The 26,715-nt window shown below is 44.8% G+C and overlaps 1 protein-coding gene across 23 annotated transcripts in view; it reads left to right on the top strand.

Annotated features, from left to right (window-relative positions):
• Window positions 1–26,715, top strand: part of TTLL5 (tubulin tyrosine ligase like 5) — a 215,091-nt gene that overhangs the window by 102,217 nt on the left and 86,159 nt on the right. For 21 of the 23 annotated variants that reach the window (XM_037900712.2, XM_043549810.1, XM_037900717.2 and 18 more), the window contains one exon: window positions 15,161–15,315. In XM_037900712.2, coding sequence (XP_037756640.1) covers window positions 15,161–15,315 — 155 coding nt within the window. Of the gene's footprint in view, window positions 1–2,789; window positions 2,994–15,160; window positions 15,316–24,453; window positions 24,686–26,715 lie in introns of those variants that run through there. The other 2 variants (XR_005225559.2, XM_043549813.1) reach the window with 2 other exon arrangements.

Below are 26,715 nucleotides of genomic sequence, written 5' to 3' on the forward strand. Positions count from 1 at the left end.
TTTCTGGTGGAACATTTTTTCTGTCAGACAGTGCTGATTCATCAAAAGTACAACGTGTCATGGAAATACATTGCCTTTGACAAAAATTGTTTCTAAATGAAAATTGAAAAAAGATTTTGATAAGATTGAAATGTTTCATTTCAGCATTTTTGGAGCAGATTATTTTGATTTTCCGTTTTGAAATTACTTGGTTTCAGTTTTATATTATAAAATATATAATGAAAAAGTCAACAAAATCAAAATATTTTAGTCTAATTTTGAAACAGTGTTTTGATTAACCTGAAACCATTCCCCCCGCGCCCCCACTGTTTGGAATGGAAGAAATTTCAAAATCATGAAGCTTTCCCTGAAGTGAAAAATCTGACTCCCACACAGGTCTACTTGTTAGTGTCTCCTAGTCTTTTTGCATAGAGAGCTCCAGCTGCCCTTTGGTCACTATTTACAAATGGCTGATGGGATTCTAATGGCTTTGTCTGGCTTCCCTTTTCCATCACTGCTGGTGAGACAAATTCACATGGAGATAGTAATAGCTTTCGCCATCTTACAAAGGCCTAAATGCTTCCCTGGTAACTAATTGTGATGCAGAGTACACACACAGTTTTATGTTATGACTGACTGAATTGGGAATGGGGAGGAAGATGAGAGAACTGGTTTGAAGGAAATGCTTCCATCTCCATAATCAATAGAGTTGGCAAGGAAGATCCAGGCAGCAGACATGAATGATTGAATCTGAGGGCATTCCAGTATTTTGCAAAAGGTAGTTGTAAATCTGGAAATAGGTTGCTTGAAAAAAGGAGAGTGACTAGTGTTGCTTTCATACTTCCAGGGTCTCCCAAGCTATGCACTCAGAGTCGTTAGGTTTAGGATGGGTCCAGAGTCCTCTATAGAAGGAAACTCAGAGTAGGTGGAGGGACCTCATTTGAAGGCCACACTGCAATTAGTTAGGATCCCAGACCTTCCCTCACTTTTCTGCTGATTGCAGTGCCTCATTTTTTATATGTAAATACTGTCTTCAGAGACCACAGGTTCCAGCATGCAATGCTCCATTTTGACCTGAGCAACTGGGACACAATGTATTTTGGGATGTACAGTTTCTAAAAGCTTTGCTTCTGTATTGAAGATGAATATGGCCATAGTTTGTTTTAGAACTCTGTGGCTGAACTTTGACAACCCCAACACCGATCCAGGTGTAGAGGTGTGAGGTAATGCCAAAGATAAAGCTGAAATAGATGTTCACAACTTGGGATAAGAAAGGAAATTCAGCCCAGAGCCTGGGCTCTATCACTCTAGAGAGAGGGGAAGGGTGACCAGAGTATAAATACTTGGGTGCTTGTCTTTGGTGGTACAAGGGTTAATGACTGGAGTGCAGCCTGGTGACATGTATTGCTAGGCATCCTCTCAGGTGAGGCTTCAGAGATCTGGTATTGCCCAGCCAGCAGGACCTTGAGTTACAGAATGCCAAGGCAGAAAAGCCCAAGCAGGGAGCCCGCAGGTGAACTCAACTCTTACTCTCCAGCTGCTGCAAGGAGCAACTTCTCAGTTCTGTGTCTGTCCCCATCTAGAGACGTCCTGCCTCTTGAGTGCCTGTGTAGCTGAATGCTGCACTTAAGACCTACACAATCTTCTCAGCCTAGAAATGTATAAGAAATACCTTGAAAGATGACAGTTTGGAGGAATCAGAACATAACTGTAAAGCCCAATGGGACGTGGCTGAAGTAGAGACATTCTAAAAGGGCTTGTTACATAGAAGGCACCTGGATAAGAATATTATTAACTTATTAATACAATTGTTTGGAAGTCAGTTCCACAGGCATGGAGCCCATGCAGCTTAGTTGTGAGGAGGCTGGCCTGTAGGACAGGGATTTGCTATTTGGATTTCATCATCGGTAATTCATTATTTGTTGCTTTAGGCTAGTAATTCTCAATAGGTGGCCCGCGAGCCAAATGTGACCTGCCAAGGCTTCCTGTGTGGCCCATCAGCTCACCTTAAAAAAAGTTTATAATTAAATTAATGAACAGTGGTGTGCTCCCTATCATTTGCCTATGACTTCCTTAGTAAGTAACTTACTGACAGTGCTTAATTTGTAATGAAAGAGGTGCTGGGGCTCAGCACAAATTAAGCATTGGCTGGCAGGTTGGAGAGCGGCGGCTGCTGGCCAGGTGCCCAGCTCTGAAGGCAGCACCACTGCCAGCAGCAGCACAGAAGTAAGGGTGGCATAGTATGGCATGGCCATCCTTACTTCTACGCTGCTGCTGACTGTGGCACTGCCTTCAGAGCTGGACAGCCGGAGACCAGTGGCTTCTGGCCAGGAGACCAAAGGTGCCAGCGCTATGAACTGCCAAGCCTAGAGGTGCCAGGGTTCAGCCCTGGCAAGTCCCGGCACAAATTATGCTCTGCTTACTGGATCTTAAGTTCTCACGATAGCATCGGCTCTGATTGAGCTAGGATGCCACCTATTTTTTCATTAGTGATGAAAATGGAACAAAAAATGAATGTGTGGGAGTAATTGTCACAAAGTCAACAGCGAAAACCGAGCTCTTAACCCAAACTGGCAGCAGATTTTCTTTTTATTATGCCACCTCATTTAAACTCAAAAGCTTTGCATTTAATATTCCAAACCACTGTATACATCTATAAAGTCATCAACGTGAGGCACAACTTTGAATCAAAGCACAGTAACTTCAATGCGGCCTATCCTCCTGGCCGTGTTGCAAGACATGACAGAATTTCAAATCTGAAGTCTTCGTACCACACTTCAAATGTTCTCACTACTTCATTGACTGTACAGGAAAAAGCAACAACTGCTTCTCTTCGGATAATGTTGGTCCTAGCTAAAAAGAAAAAGCCTTTCCTTGATGCTGAGCTTGTGAAGGAGTGCATGTTGGAAATGCTGGAGGAGCTTTTTGCTAGAGATAAAAGCAAGGATGATGTGAACCACGTGAAGCAAGTTCTCCTGTCTGATTCCACGGCAGTGTGAAGATTGGAGGTAATTTACAAAGATTGTTTGTCAGCACTGCTTTCTGATTTTAAAAACATCAAATATGTCTCTTGCAGTGGATGAATCAAGCGATTTAAGTGACACTAGCCAGCTATTGTTAGATTTTATGATGGTGAAACTTTAAAGGAAGAATTTTTGTGCTTAATACCATTAGAAACCTATGCCACAGGAGAGATCATTTTTGAAAAGGTAAGGCTTTTTTGGGGGGAGGAGGGGGAAAAGGTTTAGATCTGCAGAAAGTAAACTTGCTTGTTACAGACTGAAGTCCCTCCAAGTCAGGGAAAGAGAAGGGCTTTGCTCCATGTTTGGCAGCGATACACCCTTCATTAAATACACTTCACTGCATCATTCACTAAGACTGTCCTGTGCAGTAAGTTGTCTGGAGAAAAAATGGGTATTGTGATGAGATTAGTGAACTACATATGCTCAACTTCTAGCTTGCAACATTGTCTTTGAAAGCTCTTTTACTGTCTCTAATCCCTGCTGTTCCTATCTGCACTTTTCCCTTGCCCCAAAGCATCCAATTAACATTTATTTTCCTACTCTTGTGTTGCACCCTCTGTACCAAGATGCTTAAATTTCTTGTAACTATTAAACCAACTGGCTGGTGAAATGGCAAGGTTCAACAGGAAATTTTAAGAGCTGATAGCTAAAGAGGTGCAAATATATAAGCAAGACATTTCTGAGTATATCAGAAGCAGGAAACCTGAGAAAATCAGTGGCCCCCAGTTCTGGACTACCAGAGAGAAAAATAATTTAAGGAGAATAAGGGCATTGCAGAGAAGTGGATTTCTTTGCATCAGACTTCACCAAAGAGGAAGTTGGGAAGACACCAACCTCAGAATTATTCTTCTCAGATAATGAAGTTGAGGTACTGTCAGACTGAGGTGTCAAAAGAGGAAGGAATGAAATAACCTGATAAAGAGCAGGTAGTCCTCTGGACTGGATGGCCTTCCTCGAAGAATTCTGAAAGAATGTAAAAATGAAGAGCTGCTAACAAAAACCTTCACTCTCTCTTATTAAAGTTAGTTACTCTACCAGAGGATAACATATGTGATTATTTTTTTAAAAAGGCAAAAGGATATTCCTGGTGAGGCTTGCTTCAATACCAGATATATTGGTTGAAATAATTTAAAATGTGAACTGTAAACCACCAAGAGAAACATAAGACGGGGACAAAACTCTGTGTCTGACCTATTAGAATTCTTTGAGCTCATTAGCAAAATAGTAAATAAAAGAGAGCTGGTTAATATTATTTGGACTTTCAAAAAAGCCTTTGACAAAGTCCCTTAAAAGAGGTAACTAGTCATGGACTGAGAGGTAACGTTCTATCATGGATTTGAAACTGGCTGAGACAGAAAACAAAGGGTAGGAATAGCTGACCAGTTTTTAACATGGCAAAAGACTAATGGGAATAAAATATTGGAAGTGGGTGTTTAAAAGTGTTAATGATTTGGAAAAAAAAGGGGGCGCGAAATGGCAAAATTTATAGATGGTGCTTACATTAGTGAAGACTAGAAAAAACTATGAGAGACTTGATGCTGGGTGACTGGGTAGCACAACGGACAAGCAAATAAGTAATGCATATTGTAAGTAATAAATTTAACTACTCATATATTAGAGGGAATCTAAATTAACTGTAATCACTAAGGAAAAAGACGAGTTTCATTCTGGACTGCTCAGTGGAAACATCTGCTGTGCAAGAAGTCAAGAGAGAAAACGAAAGATGAGGATATATAAAGAATGGAATAGAAAATAATATGCTATTAAACAAAAAACAGTGCTATGCCCTCACCTGGAATACTGTGTTCAATTCTGGTCACCCTATCTGAAACAGGATACAGCAAAAATAGAAGGGATTCAGAGATGGGTGATTGAAATGATTAAAGGCAGGGAAATTTCTGTATAAAGAGAGATTGAAAAGATTAAGACTTTTAGTTTAGGGAGGAGATGTGTTAGAGGGGACAAGATGGAAATATGCAGAACAATGAATGGCATAGAAAACATAAATCATGTAGACTTTATTTACACTTTCTCATGATAGAACAAGGGATCGTTCAAATACATTGGAAGGCAACCAATTTAAAACTGATAAAAGAAAATACTTATTTACACAGAACACACTTAACCTGTGGAATGCACTGCCACAACGTATTATTAAGGCCAAGAGCTTAACAGAATTCAAAATCGTATCAGACGTACTTATACACAATAAGAACAGGCACAGTTACATTAGACAGGATAACAAAAATTATATAAGGAATAGACCCTCAGACTTTGGAGCCTAAGCCAACCACTGATAGACAGAGATTAGAAAGAAACTTCCCCTTTAAGCAGGTTATTTCACAGTTGTCCACTATGTGATTTCTTGCACCTTCCTCTGAATCATTGATCAGAAAGAATACTGTATTTGCTGGACTGCTGCTCTGAAGTGATCTGGCAATTTTTATGTTCCTATGCTAATGTGAGTTCTTAACTCTGAGGAATCTGCATGCTCTGCTGCTTCTCCCACCTTTGTGACCCTTTCTCCTTTCCCACATTTTTTGCATTCTAGACAAGGTAATCTTCATTTTATGTATAAGGTTATTGAGATGATTCTGGTGAAGTAGTACTAGCAATATCTGGAGCAATATCTTGCGTTTCCCTGACTCTTTTCAGTGTTGGGCCTAGTCATGGCATTGAGTCTATACTTGTTTTTTTGCTTGAGCTGCTGGTGATGGACAAGATTGTGTTCATATTTTGATGAATGTGTGCAGTGGTTTGGACTGCAGTGCTGTCAGTAGGCTGAGACACAGCTCTAGATCTTTGTTTCTCTGGGTCCTGACACTTCAGTTGCTCAGTTTGCGTGGCTGAGTTTGGGATATGAATGAAAAGCTGTTTGAGGCTCATGACACATGAAATAGAAGCAGTGTTGGGGGATGCAGCCTGAAGAAATGGCTGAATCAGTACACACCCCTTCACCATGAGGGGTTTTTCCTGGTTTTTGGTAACTTGGTTAATAAACTAGGGATCTCACTGGATCCTCTGCTGCTTCTGGAGAGCCAAGCCAAGAAGCAGTAGTCAAAACAGCTTTTTTTCCATCCATGGCTATGGCCTTCCCTGTTGAAGAGGGCCTTGCAACAGTAATCCAGGCCTTTTTACCTACTGACTTAGTTACAACAGTGTTCTTTACAGTCTGTTACTTCTGAAGTCCACTCATAAAAAGTATCTAGCACACAAGGTGGCTGCTTGTTTTCATGCTTGGCAGAGCTTTCTGCAGGGAGCATGTTATAATTGTGTTTTGCTGGTGTGCACAGGGACAGGTGGCACATAGATGTGTATATGCCTCTTTCTGTGGATACTGTACAGCTTTTTCTCTGAAATATGCTGTAAGGTAAAAAGTGGGTCTCTCCTGAAGCACTGGATCTGTGTGAGGTCTCATATCACAGGGGTGGGGGGTCTGCTGCTGCTATCAACCACGCTGTAGCACTTTGTGGTTATTAATGTTAGTGAATAGAAGAATGTGTTGAATTGGCCCAGCTTTGCAGGGAGGAGTAGGAGGGGAAACCTGAAGGAAGCACTGCACCTCTCCATGAAGGAGAGTGTGAGGTGTTAGGAACAGCTCCAGCTCTTCCAGCCAGGGAGTTTAATTAAAGGGATAACATCAGACCACCCAGGCAAGAGCTAGAATGAGCTGTCTCCTTCTCCACTATACAGCCAGCCAGTGCCCAAGGTCCAGCAGCCAGGCCTCCTGCAAACGTGTTGACAGATCCCCAGGAGAATGGCATTTTTCTTGCTCTACATTTTTCATTTGGACAAAAAGTGGATTTTAGCAGAAATCAGACACGTTTGCTAAGCCTTTGCTGGTGGGGGGGGAAGGGCTTTGGGGTGGCTAGCATGCAGTGCCTCAGGGTGACCTTGTTGGAATAGTCTGCCACAGGAACCCCAGAATAAGGACCTTCCACTAGGTATCAGTGATCAAACCCAATCCTATGCAGTTTCTTTCCACGCTGCCTGTCTGTCTCTTACTGTGCAGCTTGGAGTCCCCTTGTCTTTAGCAAACTAAGGCTATGTCTACACTAGCACTTATGTCGCTCAGGGTTGTGAAAAAATACCCCTCTGAATGACGTAAGTTACAGCAACAGAAGCGCACATGTGGACACTGCTATGTTGGCAGGAGATGCTCTCCCGCTGACATAGCTACCGCCACTCATTGAGGGTGGTTTAATTATGTCGACGGGAGAGCTCTCTCCCGTAGGCAAAGAGCAGCTACATGGGAGGTCGTACAGCAGTACAGCTGCATCAGTACGGCTGTGCTGTTGTAAGAGCACTAGTGTAGACAAGGCCTAAACATGCCACAAAGCATAGCGCATGTGTGAATACACAGCTCAAATCCTATCCTGGACCTGAAAACTGTACATTCGGGCAGCTAAGTAGAGATTAGACTAAGACCACAAAACTCAGGACATGAATAAAAATCCATGTACCGCAGGGTTATTATCAGTGTTTAGTCCCTTGCTGTGGCTCAGCCTATCTCTTGGACATCTCAAGCTGCTTTGTTTCCCTTCTGTAACTCTTTGGTTTGCTGTATGTGGCTTTCTCCCTCTGTATCATTGTAGGGCCCACTATTCCTCACCCCTTAGCTGTTCTTCACACACTACTTGTTCTCAGGGATGGGTATTACTTCTGACAGTGCTGACTTGTGCAGATCAGTAATAACATGAAGGGTCTCAGCAGAGGCTGTCGGAGCAGAAAATGTCAGTGTGGTTTCTGCAGCCCAGGAATTGTGCCTCTCCTGCTGCTCTGAGGCTCCAGAGGGAATGGAAGCAGAGGCTTTTGTTACAGTGAAGTGGCCCCTGTAATCTGCAGAGTTGCCAAGCTGCCAAATGGGGCAGGCTGTGTAGCTAGGAACTCATGTCTGAGAAAGATTGTGCCCTGATCATCAATCATTTGACACATCCATGGCCCATCGAAATCACTCCCAGTGGGAAGTTTTGCGGTAGAGTGCTTAAATGAGAGCCTAACGCTTTGAGAAGAAGCAAGAGGCGAATTTAGCCATCCGTGGCAGCAGCACTAACTTCTTTTTTCTTTTTTTTTTATTGTTAAATGGATGCATACGCTGGAGACACTACAAAGAAATCTGAGTTTGTCAGGTTTCCCAGGAATGTCTCTGGCAGGTCTTTGTCTGGAACGTTTTCTGGAGACTGAAACACTTGTGCTCTGTATGCATATGTATATCCTGTAAGCTGGTAAACTCAGCAAGCAGGAAGGAATGTCACAGGCCTTTGGCCAGATCAGCCTTGGTGCGCACACAGATTTCACACCTCCTATCCTGTTAGCCCCAGTTCTCATTTCTTCTGGCTGATCTTCTCAGCAAATGCAAATCTGTGCATGAAATGAAACGGTCTTGGAGTGGATTTGTACTGATTGGGTGTGGCCAGAAAGCTGACCTGGGTCATGAGAAGGTGACCCTGGAGTAGTGAGTGTGTACTGTGTGGTTTCTCCGAAGGGCCTTTAATGGGTGTATTTTGTCCCACTATTCAAACAGTGAATTGTGGGTTTAGTAAGAGGTTGGTGGTTTGGGGTTTCCTTTCGCTGTCCAGAAAAGAGACAAGTTAAGATCCAGCAATGTTTCCCACATTGGGATGGCCTGTTACATTCTGGCAGCTCAAAACACGGAGGAAAGCAAGGCAGACGGGCCGGCTCCAGTGCTCCCAGTTCCTCCAGCACTATTGTTGGACCCACTCAGCCAGGTTTGGCCTAGACCAGAGATGCATGTGCCATCTCTGTAAAATGCAACACACCGGTCTGGAGTGTGGAATGAATTATTAATCATAATTAATATTTGTATTACAGTAGCTCTCAGAGGCTCCAGCAAGAACAGGGCTCCATTGTGCTAGCTGACATACAGAAACAGTCACTGCCCCAAATGGCTTACAGTTCATGAAAAGTAACTCATGATGAGTGGAGGAAGAGAGACACCATCAAAAAGTCCTTTTTTTTTTTTAATGAGTAAAATTAGGTGCCTCCTCTCCTCCCTCAGATAAAAGTGACTGATCTCATAGGCAAGACTACAGAGGAGGGTCTTGGAGAGTTTTGAAGGAGGCAGTTTCGTTGCCATACAGGTCGGTTCACAGAGGGCATGCCATATGTAAGGGGCAGCGTGGAAGAAAGCACAGAGCCATTTGTTTGAGAAGCAGACAAATGTGTGGATGATGCATTGTTGGTGACAATAACCAACAAGAATGGATAAGCAGAGAGCAGCAAAATTATGGGAAAATATGTTCCAAGCAAAACTTGGGAACTTAGTTCATAAAACTTATCTTAGCAGATGCTGAGGCATCCTCCCCTCACTACAACTCTGCTGCTGCCTCTTGATCTTAAATTACAGCTGCTAGCTATTCCAGCTCTGCCTATCTGTGCTGGGGAAGGAGGTGTCCATGAGAAGATGTGTGGGAATGTGCACTCCACAAAGAGAAGTCTGAGTCATTCCATCAACTCCAGTGGTGCACAACAGCTACCCAATGTTCTGTCCTGTAGAACCCCAGAGGGAATTGAATGGGGCTTGCCTATTTGTCCTTACTCACTATCCACTAGCAAGTCCTGTGGCCTTTCAAATAGCACATCCCTATGGTAACGTCTTAGCTTTCTTGGTATGACTAGAAGAAGCCCTGGTGAGGTGATGTAAAATTTTACAGCCTCTGATTTTGCTAGTGGAACGATCCTCTGTCCCAGCCCAGATATGGTGCTGTAATCTTATTCCTTATGAGGCACCAGAGAGTAAAGGGACTGATCCTGGACACGAGGAAGAGGAACTTCGGGCTGTGTCTGCTACAGCAATCTGCCTAATCTGTCTGAAAGGGGAAAGTTATCTCACTAGTGTGCTCTTAAAGGGGATGGGGTTGTAGGATGCATAGTGCTGCCAAAGAATTCTGTGGCATTGGGGTGCCACGCTCCAAGGCAGCAGGACTTTTCATTCCCTCCTTGGAGTTGAGGAGCGTCCTTGGAGGAGGCACTAGAGCAGGCCATGTTGTGGAGCGATGAGAGGCTGTACTCTTTAGAACACCTTAGGTCAGGAAGAAAATTTAAAATGATCCACACTGAAAGCTGGGGCAGGTGCACAAAGAGATATATAGTGAGTACAAGTGGTTCCTTGAGCAAGTGGAATGGTCTGCTGGGGTCCTCGGGACTCCCTAGACAGTACCAATGGAGACCTGCACTGATGTAGAAACCAGCAGTAGGACCAGGCTAATGCAGCACTTGGGTTTAAGTGTCCAGCCTGATAAGGTCCATGTGTGAATTCAGCTCAGTATAGAAAACAGGTAAACGTTTTGCTTTAGTTCCAAAGTAATCACCAGTTCCCTATTTGGGCTCCACTAGTCCTGCTGTTCTATTTGCTCCATTTTCTATCCCTGAAGCAGCAGATTTTTCTATATGTAGTTTCTGCTGCAGCCTTTGGGCTGGGTACTACAAACTGTACAAACTCATCTGTTGCTAAACACTTCACTGTGTCTGAAACAGAGTAGGCAGTTTATCAGGTAACCAGTAATGACAGTCACCACTAGGAAAATTAAGGTCAAGCTGTATGGCACAGACACTGTGGTGAGGGGGTACCCAGGAATCTTCCATGCCAAGAGTCTGGCAGGCTAATTTTAGCAACTAAAACTTACCAGAGGCATGGAGCAGTAAAAACAAGCCGTTGCACCCAAGCGGGTGGCCTGGCTGCAAGTAAGCTTTATGGTCTCTCTAGTTCTGTCTGAATCCGTTGCCTGTATTTAATCCTGCTGGAATTTAAACACCTGTCTAGCTGGAATGTGTGAAATATCCTTACCCTTCACACTCCGCTATTTGCTCACCTGTTTTGCCTGGAAAGACAGCTTTAAAATAAACAATATTGGGGTATCAGAGAAAAATGCACTAAGGTATCAGATGCGGGGTGGAGAGGTGATACATGTCACTAAATGGACCTTGATATTGGTGTGTTGAGGGATGGGTTGGATCAAGTCCCCTGTGCATAGGCCTTCTCTAACAGAGTTGTCATCACTACTACTGACTGGCTAAGAATTGTACACATCCTATAGTGTTTGCCTCATCCACCTGTTACCTGTTTTTATAGACTGTAAACTGTTTACGGGCAGTTGCTGTCGTTTATTAGATGTTTGTACAGCACCTAGTAAAATGAGGCCCAATCTGGTGTGTGATCTTTAGCTGCTACCATAATATAAATGCTTCATATTTATACAGAGCTACAGAAGGGCTCAGTGTTTGTTCTCTCAGAAGAAAGTTTCAAAATAACACTCTTTGTTGTTGTTGGTATAGGCAGGGCTGGTAGCGCCAACTAAGTTGCATAAGACTTCCCATAGAAAGACCATGTTTTCAGTTGCTTATAACTTTGCCAAACTTTAACCATTTGGGCTGAAATTTTCCATGGCAGGCATCTGCCTCAGGCTGAATTTTTGGAGGAAATTTTCAGCGAAAATGCTTGTTTTCAGAGAAATGAGGCTAGGAGAAATATGTTGGTTTGTGCATGTTTAAAAAATTCTGGCAGGTTTTTTTTTTTAGATGCTCTAGTTGCCCCATGCTTTGGAGCAGGGACTTGAAATTTGGCAGGTGGGTGGCTGGCCTTTGCATCATCCCTATGAAAATCTGTCCAAATTTGGCCAAATTATAAGCCTTTGAAAAACTGTAGTTTGAATATATTCATTAGAGATTTTGTAGATTCTAGCAGCTATATTCCCTGAAGATTCCATCCATACTGAAAATGCTTCATCTTTGGGCTTAATAGGACTTTCTCTGTAACTGCAGCTCTGGGCTGCTGTTGGTCAGGCCTGGGCTGGGCACTGTAATGGAAAGTGGGGAGCTTGTCTCTCCTGTGTTCCATGACCACTTGCTAGGCCCAGGCATCATGGAGGAGAAAGCTGCTTGACTCAAATGCAGAAAAATGAGAGTTGAAGTTGGGGGTGGGGAGTAAATAAATACAAGGAGGCTGAATGCTCAAAGTGGGAGCAGAAGATGGGATGATCGGGAGAGTAGGATTGATTGGGCAAGGAGACTGGATCTGGGAACCAGTGGGAGGGAGGGGAAACAGATTTGATGAGGAGCTAGGATGCAGGGAGAGAACTGGGACTGAATGAGCAAAAAAGGGTGGGACAAGGAGCCTGGAGAGGTGATGTCCTGGAGGAGACAAGCGACTGGAGACAAGAAGTGGAGAAAAAGAGACCAATCGAATGAGGAGCCGGGGGTGAGGGGAGCTGGGACTGGCTGAGCAAGGAGAGGTGGGGTTGAGAGTCTGGAGCAGAGACTGGGACTCTGGAAGGATGAGACTAGATATTCTTGTGTAAAGAGGCTGGGACTGGAATGACAAGCCTGAATAATGGAGACTGGGACTGGCTAAAGCAGGGGTCTCAAAGTCCCAGCCCACAGGCCATCTGCGGTCCGAGAACCTCCCCACTGCGGCCCATGGAGGAGAGACCCATACAGACACTCTGCCAGCAATGTCTGCTGCAGGCTCCACCCCTCACAGCTCCCATTGGCTGAGGGAGAGTGACAGAGGTACCATCACTAGTCGCTGGACAGAGTCAGCCATGGAGGCAGGATCATTAGTTGCCAAGTGGAGTCCGCCATGGAGGCAGCGTCACTTTCTTCCACAATGAATATAAACAAGTCAAAATCCCATACACAACTATCTGATGCACACCTTGCTGCAATCCTGAATGTTTCAACTGCTCAGTCACTGAGGCCAAACAAACATCAACAAACTGACAGAACTGAAGCATTGCCAGGTGTCTGGCAAATACTAAAAACTCTCTGGCAGGCGAAGAATTGTATAAAGTTGTATGACAGTTTATTATTATTTCTAAGAAAGTCAAAATAAAAAATACAATATAAACGTTTTCTTTTCTGAACACCATCTTCAGTGACATTATTGACCCGCTGAGAGGCTTTGAGGACTGGCACTGGCCCTAAGGTAAATTGAGTTTGAGACTCCTGGGCTAAAGTAAGGAGCTGGGGTGGGGAAGAGACAGGACTGGGAGGGAATGGGACAAAAGGGGTCAACTAGGGGGTATGGGCAGAAGTGTCTTTGCCCACTAGTGCCCCATCCCCCTCTAGTGCTGGTCCACATAGAGGATGACATCCTACTACTGCTCTCAGTTACTCCACTATCTCATGTGACAGAGATCTGGGCAGTGAATGTAAAGGTTCCAACTCTCTGCTGATGATTCATGTGAATGTTAATATGATGCCATATGATGGAATTTGTGGGGGAAGAGAGGATGTCAATTTGTTTTTTAAAAACCTAGGAAATTACACACACAAAAACTACATTAAAATAACACAGTTACAGTTGCAATGTCAAGCACTCAAAAGTTAGCAAATGCTAGAAGGAAAGTTGCCTATGCAGCCTTAATTTGACCCACTTGTGTGTATGCATTATGATGGTCTTTAATTAAACAATCACATGCTGTTTTTTCCAGAGGACCCATCTCATTCAGTGCACAGAACAGATGGTGCTTACTTAATGAGCTGCTATTCAATATTTTGTCTTCTCCTCATTGTTCAATGTATGGCCCCAGGCCTTATTTACTGTACATTGTTCAAACCCTGCTCTGAAGACAGAATTATTACTTTCCTCAAAATGGGCTTTTGTCAGTGCTCTCATCATAGTATCTGAGTTCTTGACAAACAATTAATTAATTTATGTTCATAACCACTATGAAGTGAGGTGTGGTGGTGGTGGTATTATCCCCATTTTACAGATGGCAGACTGCGGCACAGAGAGAGTAAGGTCAAAAATATCCACTAATTTTGAGTGTCCAATTTGAGACATCTAGGATCCCATTTTTCAGAATACTTAGCATTGTATAGCACTTTATATGTTCAGAGCACAGATCCCATTGACTTCAGTTGCAGCTGGGAGCATTCAGGACTTCTGCAAATCAGACTCCAAGGCCTCAAGTAGGCACCCAGAAAATGAGAAACACACAATCAGTGACCACCTATGAAAAGTTTGGTTTAAGTGATTTGACTAGCATCACACAAGAACACTGTGGCAGAGGCAGCAATAGATTCCAATTCTCCAGGTCAGCATTCAGCTGCTTTAACCTAGGTGTCCTGCATACAACAGTCTCTTTCAATATAAACCCTGATGCATCCCCAGAGCAGGTCCATTCTGTGCACTGAATGAGGCAGAGGTCCTGTGGAAAAAATAGCATGTGATCATGTAATTAAAGACGGTATCATAATTCATGTACATAAGGGGTCTGAATTAAGATTGCCTGGACAGCCTAAATTCTAGCATTCCCTAATTTATGAGTGCTTGCCTTAGCAACCTTAATAATAGTCTTTTAACATAATTTTTTGTCTGCAATTTAATACTTATTGCAGTAGTTAGGATCAGTGCCCCATTGTTGCTGGGTGCTCTTCAAATATAGTAAGATGGTGCCAGCTCAGAGTTTGCACTCTCAAGAAGATGAGTGACCCAAGAAGGGTAATGGGAGAAGGATACAGACGAACAAGTAATATTTGTTAAGTATTATGCAATTTTTTTATAAATTGATAAAGGAAATGCAACAACCCCTGCCTCACTTCAGAGCTGACATTAATTGACTGGTTACCTAATTGGTTGAACAGCTTCAAGGGGGGTGGAAAATTTTTCTCCCATTTGGGGCAGAATTTGGTGGGAATTTTATGTAAGTAAAATGGTAATGGGTCAATTATAAATAAATAGAGTGATCTGGCTCAGTGACCTGGGGAAGTGGGGGGGCAAGGAGGAGCATCTGGCTTTTGTAAATGCTTGCTGCTGGTTTGAGTTTCATTGTTCTGAATTATAATCAGTAGTGCAGGGGCCCAGTGCTGCTTTCCTTTGGGAATTCTGCCCCTGCCCTTGCCCTTTTCCTCCCCTATGCTCCACTGCGTGGGTGTGTTACAATGAAGTGTTGATGCTGGAAGCCATTCAGAGTGGGGTGGCTTTGATAATGGCCCTCCCCACTGCTTCATGCAGCCAGCACAGCTTTGCTCCAGTCCAAGAGAGCCTTTCTCCAGGGAGGAGGGGAAGGTTTCTACAGGAGTCTTCCTTCCATTATCAGACTGTCTAGCCAATGGTTTGTATCTTTCTCCGAGCCACCTGCTGTTACTTTCTTGGGTCTTCGTAATGTCTGATGTATTTTTGTCTCTCTTTTTAGTTAACAAACCTGAATCTGGCAAGCGGAGCTGTAAGCAAAAGGAGCACAGCCTCCCCTCTCAGCCACCAGTCAGCACTTAACACAGGAGGGTCAACGTGGGCTGTTCAGGCAGATACTTCCACAACTGACAGCAAGCCTACCTCCTCAGCAGTCAGGTAAGTTAATCTGGCTGCCTCTGGCTTTTTGAGGGAGATGAATGCAGTGCACAGGGGCCAGGAGCTTGTTCAGTTTCCTCATTAGCTTCTTGCTCAGGAGATCTTGTTCCAGGAGTAAAGAAACACAGTTCCCAGCATCTCCCAGATCCATCAGAAACATAGCCCTTGATCCCAGGTGGTGGCAGGGCCATGGTGAAGGGAGGAGGAGGGGCTGGGCAGGTTGGATGAGTAGGAGATATCTCTCTAAGCAGTTTCCCTCCAAGCACTTATCCAGGGCACAATTCCCTACCTGATGGCATAGAAAACTCCATCAGGACCTGAGTTTGGTTAGGCTTTTCCCTGGATGCAAAGCTTGGGGGGTTTGAAGACAAAGGAACAATCAGCAGAAAACTTCTTTCCTGGGAGTCTCCCTTTGAGTGGTTTCCTTCTGTTCTCTCCTCATTTTTTCTAATCAAAGTAGAGCATAGGAATTTGCATTAGTGGTTAATATACCCCTTGGACTCTGAACAGAGGACTGTGTGTGATTCTCAATGGGGATAACTGCCCAAGGGTGAGAGAGGGGGGATGTGCCTGAAGGATTCTGAATGGGGCTTTGACTGGTGTTATTGAGGCTAGGAGCTAAGTGGGGCTGCCGTTTTGTACAAGACTGAATACAAGACTAGGATCTAGGTACTCCTGAGTTCTATTCCTTGTTCAGTCCCAACTACCTGTGGGAAGGTTGCTTCTCTTCCTCCCTTTCTGCCTCAGTTTTTGCCTTGTAAAATAGGGATAATGAGCCTAACCCTCTTAAGTGCTTGAGTTCTATGGATCGAAAGTGCCATGTTAAGTGAAAATAATTAGTAGTGCTTGTTAATAAAAGCAGGAAAGCTGCTGGGTGGTGGCTGATAAAACTTTAGAGGGGCACGGGGGAAGGAGTGTTCTCTGGGTGGTCCCCCCCTCAAATGGACCCTGCAACAGGAGGATTGAAATCTGTATTGGAAAGCTCAGGCTTAAGCGGCTCTTGTTTCACCAGTCAGTGCCTTTCCCCCTGCCTGTAGAAGAGGAATGTGAGAAATGAATTCTTTGCCTGTGCCTGCCCTAGCACAGTGTTTGCCTGTGGGGTTTAGGATTATTGAGAGAGGCAGCAATTCTGTTCTTGGAACCCAGCCAAGGGAGTTATTACCTAATCCAAATAAAGAACCTATCCAACAGGTGTACAGCCTCCTTTCTCTCCTGTGTAGCCTGTGAGAGCAGCAGAGTGCAGGCAACCCTGTATTGCTTCCATCTCCTCCTCCACACTGCCCATACCAATGGGATTGGGCCCCAGGTTTAACAGGGGAAAGGGCTACTCAGTAGGACTCTTCCTTCCTTTGCAGATCTCTGCTGTAGGCCTCATGATCATGGTATCACTCTAAATCAGTTTCATTGTTAGAGGCTGCACATGCATCAGCTGCAGATCTGACAGTCCATGGTTATAAAATCTTCTCCACCCCCATAATGCTCTACTCTGTGCTGGCACAAGCAGCCCCAGAACTATTGCCTGACTTCAGTTGTGTAGCTTAGTGCCTGTAAGTATTTTATATATATTTTTATATATAAAATACTTTTTTATGTATATAACACCCCCCCCCCCCCCAAAATAATTCATACCATAGCTCAGAGGTGGGCGAACTATGTGGCTCACGGGACCGTCCTGCCTGGCCCTTGAGCTCCTGGGCAGGGAGGTTAGCCCCTGGCCCCGCCCCTGCTGTGTCCCCTCCACCGCAGCTTCAGCTTGCTGTGCCGCCAGTGCTCTGGCCCCGTTGTTCCTGCAGCGCAGCGGTGTGGCTGGCTCCAGCGGGGCTGCGAGCTCTTGCTGCTCTGAGCGGCATGGTAAGGGGGCAGGGAGTTGGGGGGGGGGGGGGTTGGATAAGGAGCAGAGGGTCCCAGGGGGCAGTCAGGGGACAGGAGCGGGGGCGGTTGGATGGGGCGGAGGTTCTATGGGGGACGGGGGATGGTCAGGGGACGGGGAGCAGGATGGAGGGGCTAGATAGGCATGGGAATCCCAGGGGGCCTGTCAAGGGGTGGGAGTGTGGATAGGGGTCGGGGCAGTCAAGGGACAAGGAGCAGGGAGGGTTGGATGGGTCAAGGGTTCTGAGGGGGGCAGTCAGGGGGCGGGAAGTGGGAAGGGGTGGATAGGGGGCGGGGGCCAGGCTGTTTGGGGATGCACAGCCTTCCCTACCCGGTCCTCCATACAGTTGCACAACCCCAATGTGGCCCTCGGGCCAAAAAGTTTGCCCACCCCTGCCATAGAGTCTTGCCTGTGTTAGTCTTGATGCCTTTGATGGGGCACTTAGGGTTTGGGCACTAAGAAAATTCCCTTCACAGTCCAGCACAGTAAGTGCTCACAATGCCTGCGAGTGGTACATTCCTCCAAAGAGTGTTTGACCTGTGGTGCCTTTATCGCCAGAGCACAAAGCAAACAAGCAAGGAGAGATGTCTCAAGAGACTCTTCGTTTGGAGGGGGTGTCTTGTCTGCATGGCTGCCTGCATCAAAGGGCCAGAATAATGGGAGCCAAAACCTTTAGATCTGTCTACAAATCAAAAGGGGAATTTTTGAGAGCTGCTGGACAATTCAGAGTGCAGAGTTCTGAGTACTGTTATCCACTTCTCTGACGAAAGACTTGGAGTCACTGGAACTCTCTCTGAAGAAGAGGTCTTGAAGGACTTCTCAGAATCAAAGCACAATCTTGTTGTTCACAGAAATCATAGAAATGTAGGACTGGAAGGGATCTCAAGAGGTCATCAAGTCCACACCCCTTCTATGCTGAGGCAGGACCAAGTAAACCCAGACAGGTACTGTCTAAGCTGTTCTTAAAAACCTCCATTGATGGGGATTTCACAACCTTCTTTGGAAGCCTATTCCAGTGCTTAACTATCCTTATAGTTGGAAAGTTTTTCATAATAAGAACATAAGAACTGCCATACTGGGTCAGACCAAAGGTCCATCAAGCCCAGTATCCTGTCCTCTGACAGTGGCCAATGGCAGGTGCCCCAAAGGGAATGAACAGACAGGTTTTCATCAAGTGATTCATGCCCTGTCACCCAATCCCAGCTTATGGCAAACGGGGGCTAGGGACACCATTCCTGTACATCCTGGCTAATAGCCATTGATGGACCTATCTTCCATGAATCTATCTAGCTCCCTTTTGAACCCCGTTATAGTATTGGCCTTTACAACACCCTCTGGCAAGGAGTTACAGAGGTTGACGGTGCGTTGCATGAAAAAATACTTTCTTGTGTTTGTTTTAAACCTGCTACCTATTAATTCCATTTGGTGGCTGCTTGTTCTTGTATTATGAGAAGGAGTAAATAACACTTCCTTATTTACTTTCTCTATACCACTCATGATTTTATAGACCTCTATCATATCCCCCCTTAGTCACCTCTTTTCCAAGCTGAAAAGTCCCCATCTTATTAATCTCTCCTCATAAGGAAGCCATTCTATACCCCTAATCATTTTTGTTGCCCTTTTCTGAATCTTTTCCCAATTCCAATATATCTTTTTTTAAGATGGGGCGACCACATCTGCACGCAGTAATCAAGGTGTTGGCGTACCATGGTTTAGAGGCAGTATGATGATTTCTGTCTTATTATCTATTCCTTTCTTGATGATTCCCAACGTTCTGTTTGCTTTTTAGACTGCCACTGCCCATTGACAGGTTTCAGAGTAGCAGCCATGTTAATCTGTATTCGCAAAAAGAAAAGGAGTACTTGTGGCACCTTAGAGACTAACAAATTCTAAGGTGCCACAAGTACTCCTTTTCTTACTGCCCATTGAGTGGATGATTTCTGAGAACTATCCACAGTGACGCCAAGATCTTTCTTGAGTGGAAACAGCTAATTTAGACCCCCTCGTTGTATATGTATAGTTAGGATTATGTTTTCCAATGTGCATTACTTTGCATTTATCAACATTAAATTTCATCTGCCATATTGTTGCTCAGTCAGTCACCCAGTTTTGTGAGATCCTTTTGTAGCTCTTTGCAGTCTTCTAGGGACTTAAGTATCTAGAGTAGTTTTGTATCATCTGCAAATTTTGCCACCTCACTGTTTACCCCTTTTTCCAGATCATTTATGAATGTTATATAGGACTGGTCCCAGTACAGATCCCTGGGGGACACCACTATTTATCTCTCTCCATTCTGAAAACTGACCATTTATTCCTACCCTTTGCTTTCTATCTTTTAACCAGTTACCAATCCATGAGAGAACCTTCCCTCTTATCCCATGACTGCTTATTTTGCTTAAGAGCCTTGTCAAAGGCTTTCTGAAAACCTAAATACACCATATCCACTGGATCTCCTTTGTCTGCATGCTTGTTGACCCCCTCAAAGAATTCTAGTAGATTGGTGAGGCATGATTTCCCTTTATAAAAACCATGTTGACTATTTCCCAACAAATTATGTTCATCTATGTGTCTGACAATTTTGTTCTTTACAATAGTTTCAACCAATTTGCCCAATACTGAAGTGAGGCTTACTGGTCTGTAGTTGCCAGGGTCATCTCTGGAGGCCTTTTAAAAAATTGGCGTCAAATTAGCTGTCCTCCAGTCATTTGGTACAGAAGCTGCTTGAAATGATAGGTTATAGATGACAGTCCTGCAATTTCACATTTGAGTTCCTTCAGAACTCTTGGGTGAATACCATCAGGTCCTGGAGACCTATTACTGTTTAGTTTATCAATTTGTTCCAAAACCTCCTCTAATGACACCTCAATTTGGGACAGTTCCTCAGATCTGTCACCCAAAAAGAATGGCTCAGGTTTGGGAATCTCCCTCACATCCTCAACAGTGAAGACCGATGCAAAGAATTCATTTAGTTTCTCTGCAATGACCGTATCGTCTTTGAGTGCTCCTTTAGCATCTTGATCATCCAGTGGTCCCACTGGTTGTTTAGCAGGCTTTTTGCCTCTGATGTATTTAAATTTTTTTTCTATTACTTTTGGAGTCTTTGGCTAGCTGTTCTTCAAATTCTTTTTTGGTCTTTCTAATTATATTTTTATACTTCATTTGCCAGAGTTTATGCTCTTTTCTATTTTCCTCATGGGATTTATCTTCCACTTTTAAAGGATGCCTTTTTGCCTCTCACTCCTTTTACTTTGTTGTTTAACAACGGTGGCTCTTTTTTGGTTCTCTTACTATGTTTTTTAAATTGGAGTATACATTTAAGTTGTGGCTCTATTACGGTGTCTTTAAAAAGTTTCCATGGAGCTTGCAGGGATTTTACTTTTGGTACTGTACCTTTTTAATTTCTGTTTCACTAACCTCCTCATTTTCGTGTAGTTCCCCTTTCTGAAATTAAATGCTACAGTGTTGGGCCGCTGTGTAGTTTTCCCCATCACAGGGATGTTAAATTTAATTATATTATGATCACTATTACCAAGCGGTCCAGTTATATTCACCTCTTGGACCTGATCCTGTGCGCCACTTAGGACTAAATCAAGAATTGCCTCTCCTCTTGTGGGTTCCAGGACTAGCTGCTCCAAGAAGCAATCATTTAAGGTATCAAGAAACTTCATCTCCGCATCCTTTCCTGAGGTGATATGTACCTAGTCAATATGGGGATAGTTGAAATCCCCCATTATTATTGAGTTTTTTATTTTAATAGCCTCTCTCATCTCCCTGAGCAGTTCAGAGTCACTAACACCATCCTGGTCTGGTGGTCTGTAATATAGCCCTACTGTTATATTCTTATTTTTCAAGCATGGAATTACTATCCACAGAGATTCTATAGTACAATTTAGTTCATTTAAGATTTTTACTTCATTTGATTCCACGCTTTCTTTCACATATAGTGCCACTCCCCCACCAGCACGACCTGTTCTGTCCTTCCGATATATTTTGTACCCTCGTATTCCTGTGTCCCATTGATTATCCTCATTCCACAAGGTTTCTGTGATGCCTATTATATCAATATCCTCATTTAATACTAGGCACTCTAGTTCACCCATCTTATTATTTAGACTTCTAGTATCGGTGTATATAAGCATTTTAAAAACGTGTCATTTTTTGGCTGTCCCCTATTGCATGATGTAATTGGGCCTTTTTTTTGTTTGACTGTTTCTTATCAGATCCTCCCTGTATTTTATCATTTTCCATCCTCCTCTTCTTATTAGGACATAGGGAATCTCCATTTATAGATTGTCTCCTAAGGGATGTCCGAACCACATGCTCCTCCGCACCTGTCGGCTTTCCCCCAGCCCTTAGTTTAAAAACTGTTCAACGACCTTTTTAATTTTAAGCGCCAGCAATCTGGTTCCGTTTTGGTTTAGGTGGAGCCCATTCTTCCAGTATACTTAAAATTAAAAAGGTTGTTGAACAGTTTTTAAACTAAGGGCTGGGGGCAAGCTGATAGGTGTGGAGGAGCACGTGGTTCACTAGGCAAGCTAAGCACAGAGGGGATCAGCTCAGAATCAGTGAAGGATTATAAAAACAAGGATGGTCTTCAACTGGATCCTGAGAAGAATTAAAATATGGTGAAACTGGGGGCTCTAGTGGTGATGGGAGGAAAGGCAGGTAATGGTGCTGTATTGCTGTGTACCGGTGACGAGGTGGTAGCATTTTACACAGGCTGGTGACTTGGGGAATCCAAAGTATTAAGGCAAGATATGATGACAACCTGGATGGCGATTGAAGCAGGGTTGGGGTCAAGTTGGCTTGGGCAGCATGGCAGAGGCAGGGCGGAGGCGGCAACAGGGAGCCATGGGGTAGAGTTTGCTATAGGTAAGCTTCCAGTTATGAGAAAGGGGAGAGTTCTGGGTATCTTGGGAGCCAAGGGCAGAGATTTGGGGTGGGGGCAGGGGCAGGGGCTGTTTTTTGTCATCTGAGACCTGCTCTTTCCTGTATCCCTGTGTCTCAAGGATGAATGTGGAGTTGCTGTCTTTGAGCTGCTTGCTTTTGGTGCCCCACAGTCCTGTGTGAGGAGCGGACAGCTTCCCCACTGCCCCATGCCCTGTTTTGCCATATGACCAGGGCCTAACTATTTTCGCACAAGCTGGATGCAGGCTAACCTGAAGGCTGAGGAGCCTGAACTGCACTGATCCCTCCCAGAGGAAATGTAGGGCAAGAGCAGTAGCTACTGAATGCTACACAATAGTCCCTCAGTTCAGCCTTAGCAAACTCTGCACTGACCTTTGCACCTCCCTGGTGAGGCAGCACAGAAATGCCAGAACAGGAGCAGCAAGGCCCACTGACTCCAACACTGCATCATCTTAGCCGTCCGTCTGTCAGGTTCCCCTGACCCTGTCTGTGCCTTTCCCCTTCCTAATCTCCTCCCACCCCCTCTCTGTGGGCCAGGGTAACAATGGGCTCTGTCTCTTTGCATTGCACAGCACATTCTGTCTGCTTCGCACCGCAGTCCTCACACAATTCCCGTTCTTTACACCCTAATCTCTCCGCCTCCGCCTACATATGCTTCCCTCTTGTGCCTGCCAGTAGCAGGCTGTGCTACCCTAGGGTGGGGAAGGAAGAGTCTTTAGCACAAGGTAAATCTGGCCCAGGTTATCCTGGCGCTGCTGTCTGTGATTACCATCTATGAAGTCATTAGGAGGGGCCCCAGCTCGGTGTCCTCTGTGGATGCCTTTGTCCTGCTGTCTGCAGTGGCCAGCACTGTGTTAGGAAAAGTATCTCATAGAAGAGTCCCTGTCAGACAGAGAAATGTCTTTTATATTAGGACAGGCACATTGTGAATCATAGGAATGTAGGGATAGAAGGGACCTCAAGAGGTCATCTAGTCCACCACTTGCATCAAGGCAGCCCTTGAGCTCTGATCCCACTAGAGGCCTCTCTTTCTTGGAGACTTGGATCAATTAACTTTATTGACTGGGGGAGACTAGAAGTGGACTGTAGTTACTGTTTGTTACTGGGCTCCTGTTAGTTTCCCCTTGGCAGTACCCTAGCACCTCAGCCCTGGGCTTTGGCATCAGAAGATCAGTGTGTGTCTGAGAAACCTGGGTTTTTTAACTGAACTTTCACCTTCAGGAAAGTTCTAGGATACTAGGTTGGGGGGATACTGCCTGGGCATCTGTTAACTAGAGGCAGGATGAGCTTAAATTGGTATGTGCAGCAACTCCATCCCTACACCATTTATGCATACATCTGCCTCCCCTACCACCACAGGCAGCCACTCACCCATATCTTGTCTTGCCCCCATGCACACTGATGACAACCTAACTCTGGGAGCAAACTAGGTTAGTCAAGTTTGGAGATGTATGACCAGCCTTGATCGTTTGTATATTGGATAAATCACACTAGAGAAGCCTGTGATGGTAGGTCCTATTATTCGCCAGCCTATTCTGAGCCTCAGCACCATGGGTTGCCACCATCTTGAAGGAACCCTGCTTCGCACAGCCTAGGTCTTGGCTCTGCCTGTCTGGAGCCTCTGGGAGAGGAAAGGGAGAAAGCTCGTGACTTGCCCAGACAGTCTGAGGCCTGGCCCTGCAGCCTCGGCTCCCCAGACATTGTTGAGTCGGACTTGGCTGGCAGCTGCTATGCTGTTATTTTTCCGAGGTAATAAGTGAGAATAATTACAGGACCCTTTCCCGAGGCGAAGGGGGTTTGGTCCAAGTGCAGTGAGCATGTAGGAGCCAGTGCTGGGGTTGTGAGCTGGAGGCAAGAGCTGGGGCCTCACAGCAGGGCAGAGTGGGGTACAAGTCAGCTTGTGTGAGTGGGCCTTTGCTCTCAGCTGCTTCTGGGTGGGCTTTATAGGATTGGGAACTTGGGGGCCTCTTTCTCTGACTGGCTCTGGTTGAATAAAGAGTTGTCTCCCATTTACTCCACTTTCTCTGCTTGGCCCTGAGTGGTTATAGTCCCCTTTTGCAGTCTTGTTTGAGGTAATGTGGTGGGATCTCTTTCAGTACTCAGCCTTCACCCCTTTGTTTCCTTCAGTGGAGGTGTTCTCATTCCCATGTCCCCAGGGCTTAACCCTCCTGGTCACCAAGCTCTATCATGATGGAAGCTATCAGGGGGAGGAAGTGGGAGATGGGATTGTCAGCAGATGGCAAATCTTCTTCCTACTTAAGGGCCTGGGCTAGCTCACTTAGTTACCTCCACAAACCATCTTCCACCCATTCTAAACATAGGAATTGCCATCTTGGATCAAACGGATCCTTCTCTTTCAGTATCCTGTATGTGGAACGACCAGGACTGATGTTTCAGAGGAAGTTGCAAGAACCTTGTAATGGGCAATAATGGAATAACCTGTACATAGGGGAATCTCCTTCCTAATTCCCATCAGCTAGTGGTTGGCTTATGTCTGGAAGCAGAATGGGTTAATAATTCTTACAATATTTTCTGTTCCAACTGCGGACATCCTCATTACCCATCAGCGTCTGGTCCTTTGTTTGAATCCTGGTAAGATCTTGACTTTTATTGTATGCTGTAACAGTGAGTTCCACAGGTTAATTATGCATTGTGTGAAGGTTTTCTTTTATCAGTTTTAAATCGGTTGCCTTTCAATTTCATTGAATGTCCCCTTGTTCTTGTATTATATGAGAGAGTAAATAGGAGTACTCGATTTATGTTCTCTATACCTTTCATTGTAATGTCTCTCTCATGTCCACTCTTATTTGTCTCCTAAACTAAACAATCCCAACCGTTTCAGTATCCATATGGAGGCTTTACAGGCCTCTAATTGTTGTCTGGCTCTGTTTTTCTATAGCAGTTACTAGAACTGATGACACTACTCCCAAGTGAGGGCATACCATTGAATTATATAATGACATTATTATATTTTTCAGTATTATTTTCTATCCCATTGCTTATGCAACCTCAGATCTTGTTGGCTTGATCCATTGCTACACACTGAGCTGCCCACAATGATATCCAGGTCTTTAGCTTTGGTGGTTGCAGTTAATGTAAAACTCAGCAACATGTATGGACTTTTCATTCGGAAATAGCTACATCCTATTTCTCTTATTCCAATCATCTGCTGTCCATGTCTCTTGGCTACCATTCCTGGGTATGTTCCTCTGGCTGAGTGGCTAACTTCACAGGTACTGTTATTTTTTTTGCTCCTTCATATTTAACTTGGCATGGGGGTATTTAAATAGCTACTGTCAGACACTAGCACTATCTTATAGCTCCTTTCTTTCTTTCTTCTTGCTCTCCCTGGGTTTTATTCAAATGTCCTGTGGGGTTACAGAAATTGCACATTACAAAGTGGCATCTGGGTCTCTCTTCTTCCTTCCACATGACTAAACCTCTCATTCAGTACAATGTGGTGCTTGTAGGGTTAATGTCCTGAGCTCCCATCTGAGTTTCACCATTGTGGGGGAGCCCAGCTGTTCAGTTTAATGCTCTTGAGGAAGGAGAGGGCCCTAGCATTTGGCACTCAGAGGTTTACTGTCCAGAGCAGCCTTTCATCCCGGGTGAGTGCTGAAAGGGTTACAAGGGAGCCTTGGCTGTTTCTTTGAGCGATTTGGAAAGGACGGGCCTCAGACAGCTTGGCAGGAACCTGGGGCCTGTTTTTTCCAGCCCAGCCCTTCCTTCTGCATGGAGCTGTCAGGGAATCCCACGAATGTCTGGCTTCTCCCCCTTCCTCTTTTTTTTTTTTTCCCCCAGCAGTATTTTTATCCATCCCTGGCTCTTCCCCGCACAGGAACCTGGAGTCTTGTCTGTTGCTCAGCCTTGCAGGTAGTAAAGTGGGAATGAAATCCATGCTGCTGTGCTATAGCTGGTGGAATTAATTTTGAGCTAATCTGAGCTATGAAAGTGAGAAGGGTACCAGGAAGTTTCCCAGAGGAGAGTCCTTTCTGCATCACTTTCAGGGCATAACCACCTAGCTCAGGAACAAAAAGATTCAGGGGCTCATCTCTGAACTGTGCCATTCCTACAGCACAAAAAGAGGCACTGAAATATTAGAGCTGCGTTTTCTGCATTTCACCACCCTTTTGTAGAAATGGAGACACTTATCTATAACCTAGGCTTGGAGGGATGAGGCAGGTCAGCTACTTTCCCTCCACTGGCCTGAGACTCTCCAGGAGTGTCCTGAGATGGAATTCAGTGTGAACATTTTGGAGATTTCTTGAGGCAGTGCAGATCTGGAAAAAATGAGGGAGCCTCCTGGGGAAAGGAACAGATGGCTCAGTGCTAGGTGTGTTTGAAATGCAAGATAAGGGGGTTCAGTTACGGCAGGAGACAGGCGTATGAGCAGCTATGCTCAAGCCCCCTGGTTTTTTACAGATGGAAACCTAGTTGAAGATGGATTGAGATAGGATTATCATCAGTCTCCCAGCAAATATCTCTCTCAGGAAAATGTGGAGAATCCAGAGGTTCTATATAGGGTAGCACAATAAAAGACAGCCCTCATGAGGGACAGTCCCCACACAACTGTCCCTGAAGTCAGCTGCCAATGAAGCTGGACAGAGGGGCCCTGGAGTCTG

This window comes from Chelonia mydas, chromosome 6 (assembly GCF_015237465.2).
Source record: "Chelonia mydas isolate rCheMyd1 chromosome 6, rCheMyd1.pri.v2, whole genome shotgun sequence".
NCBI classification, from domain to species: domain Eukaryota; kingdom Metazoa; phylum Chordata; order Testudines; family Cheloniidae; genus Chelonia; species Chelonia mydas.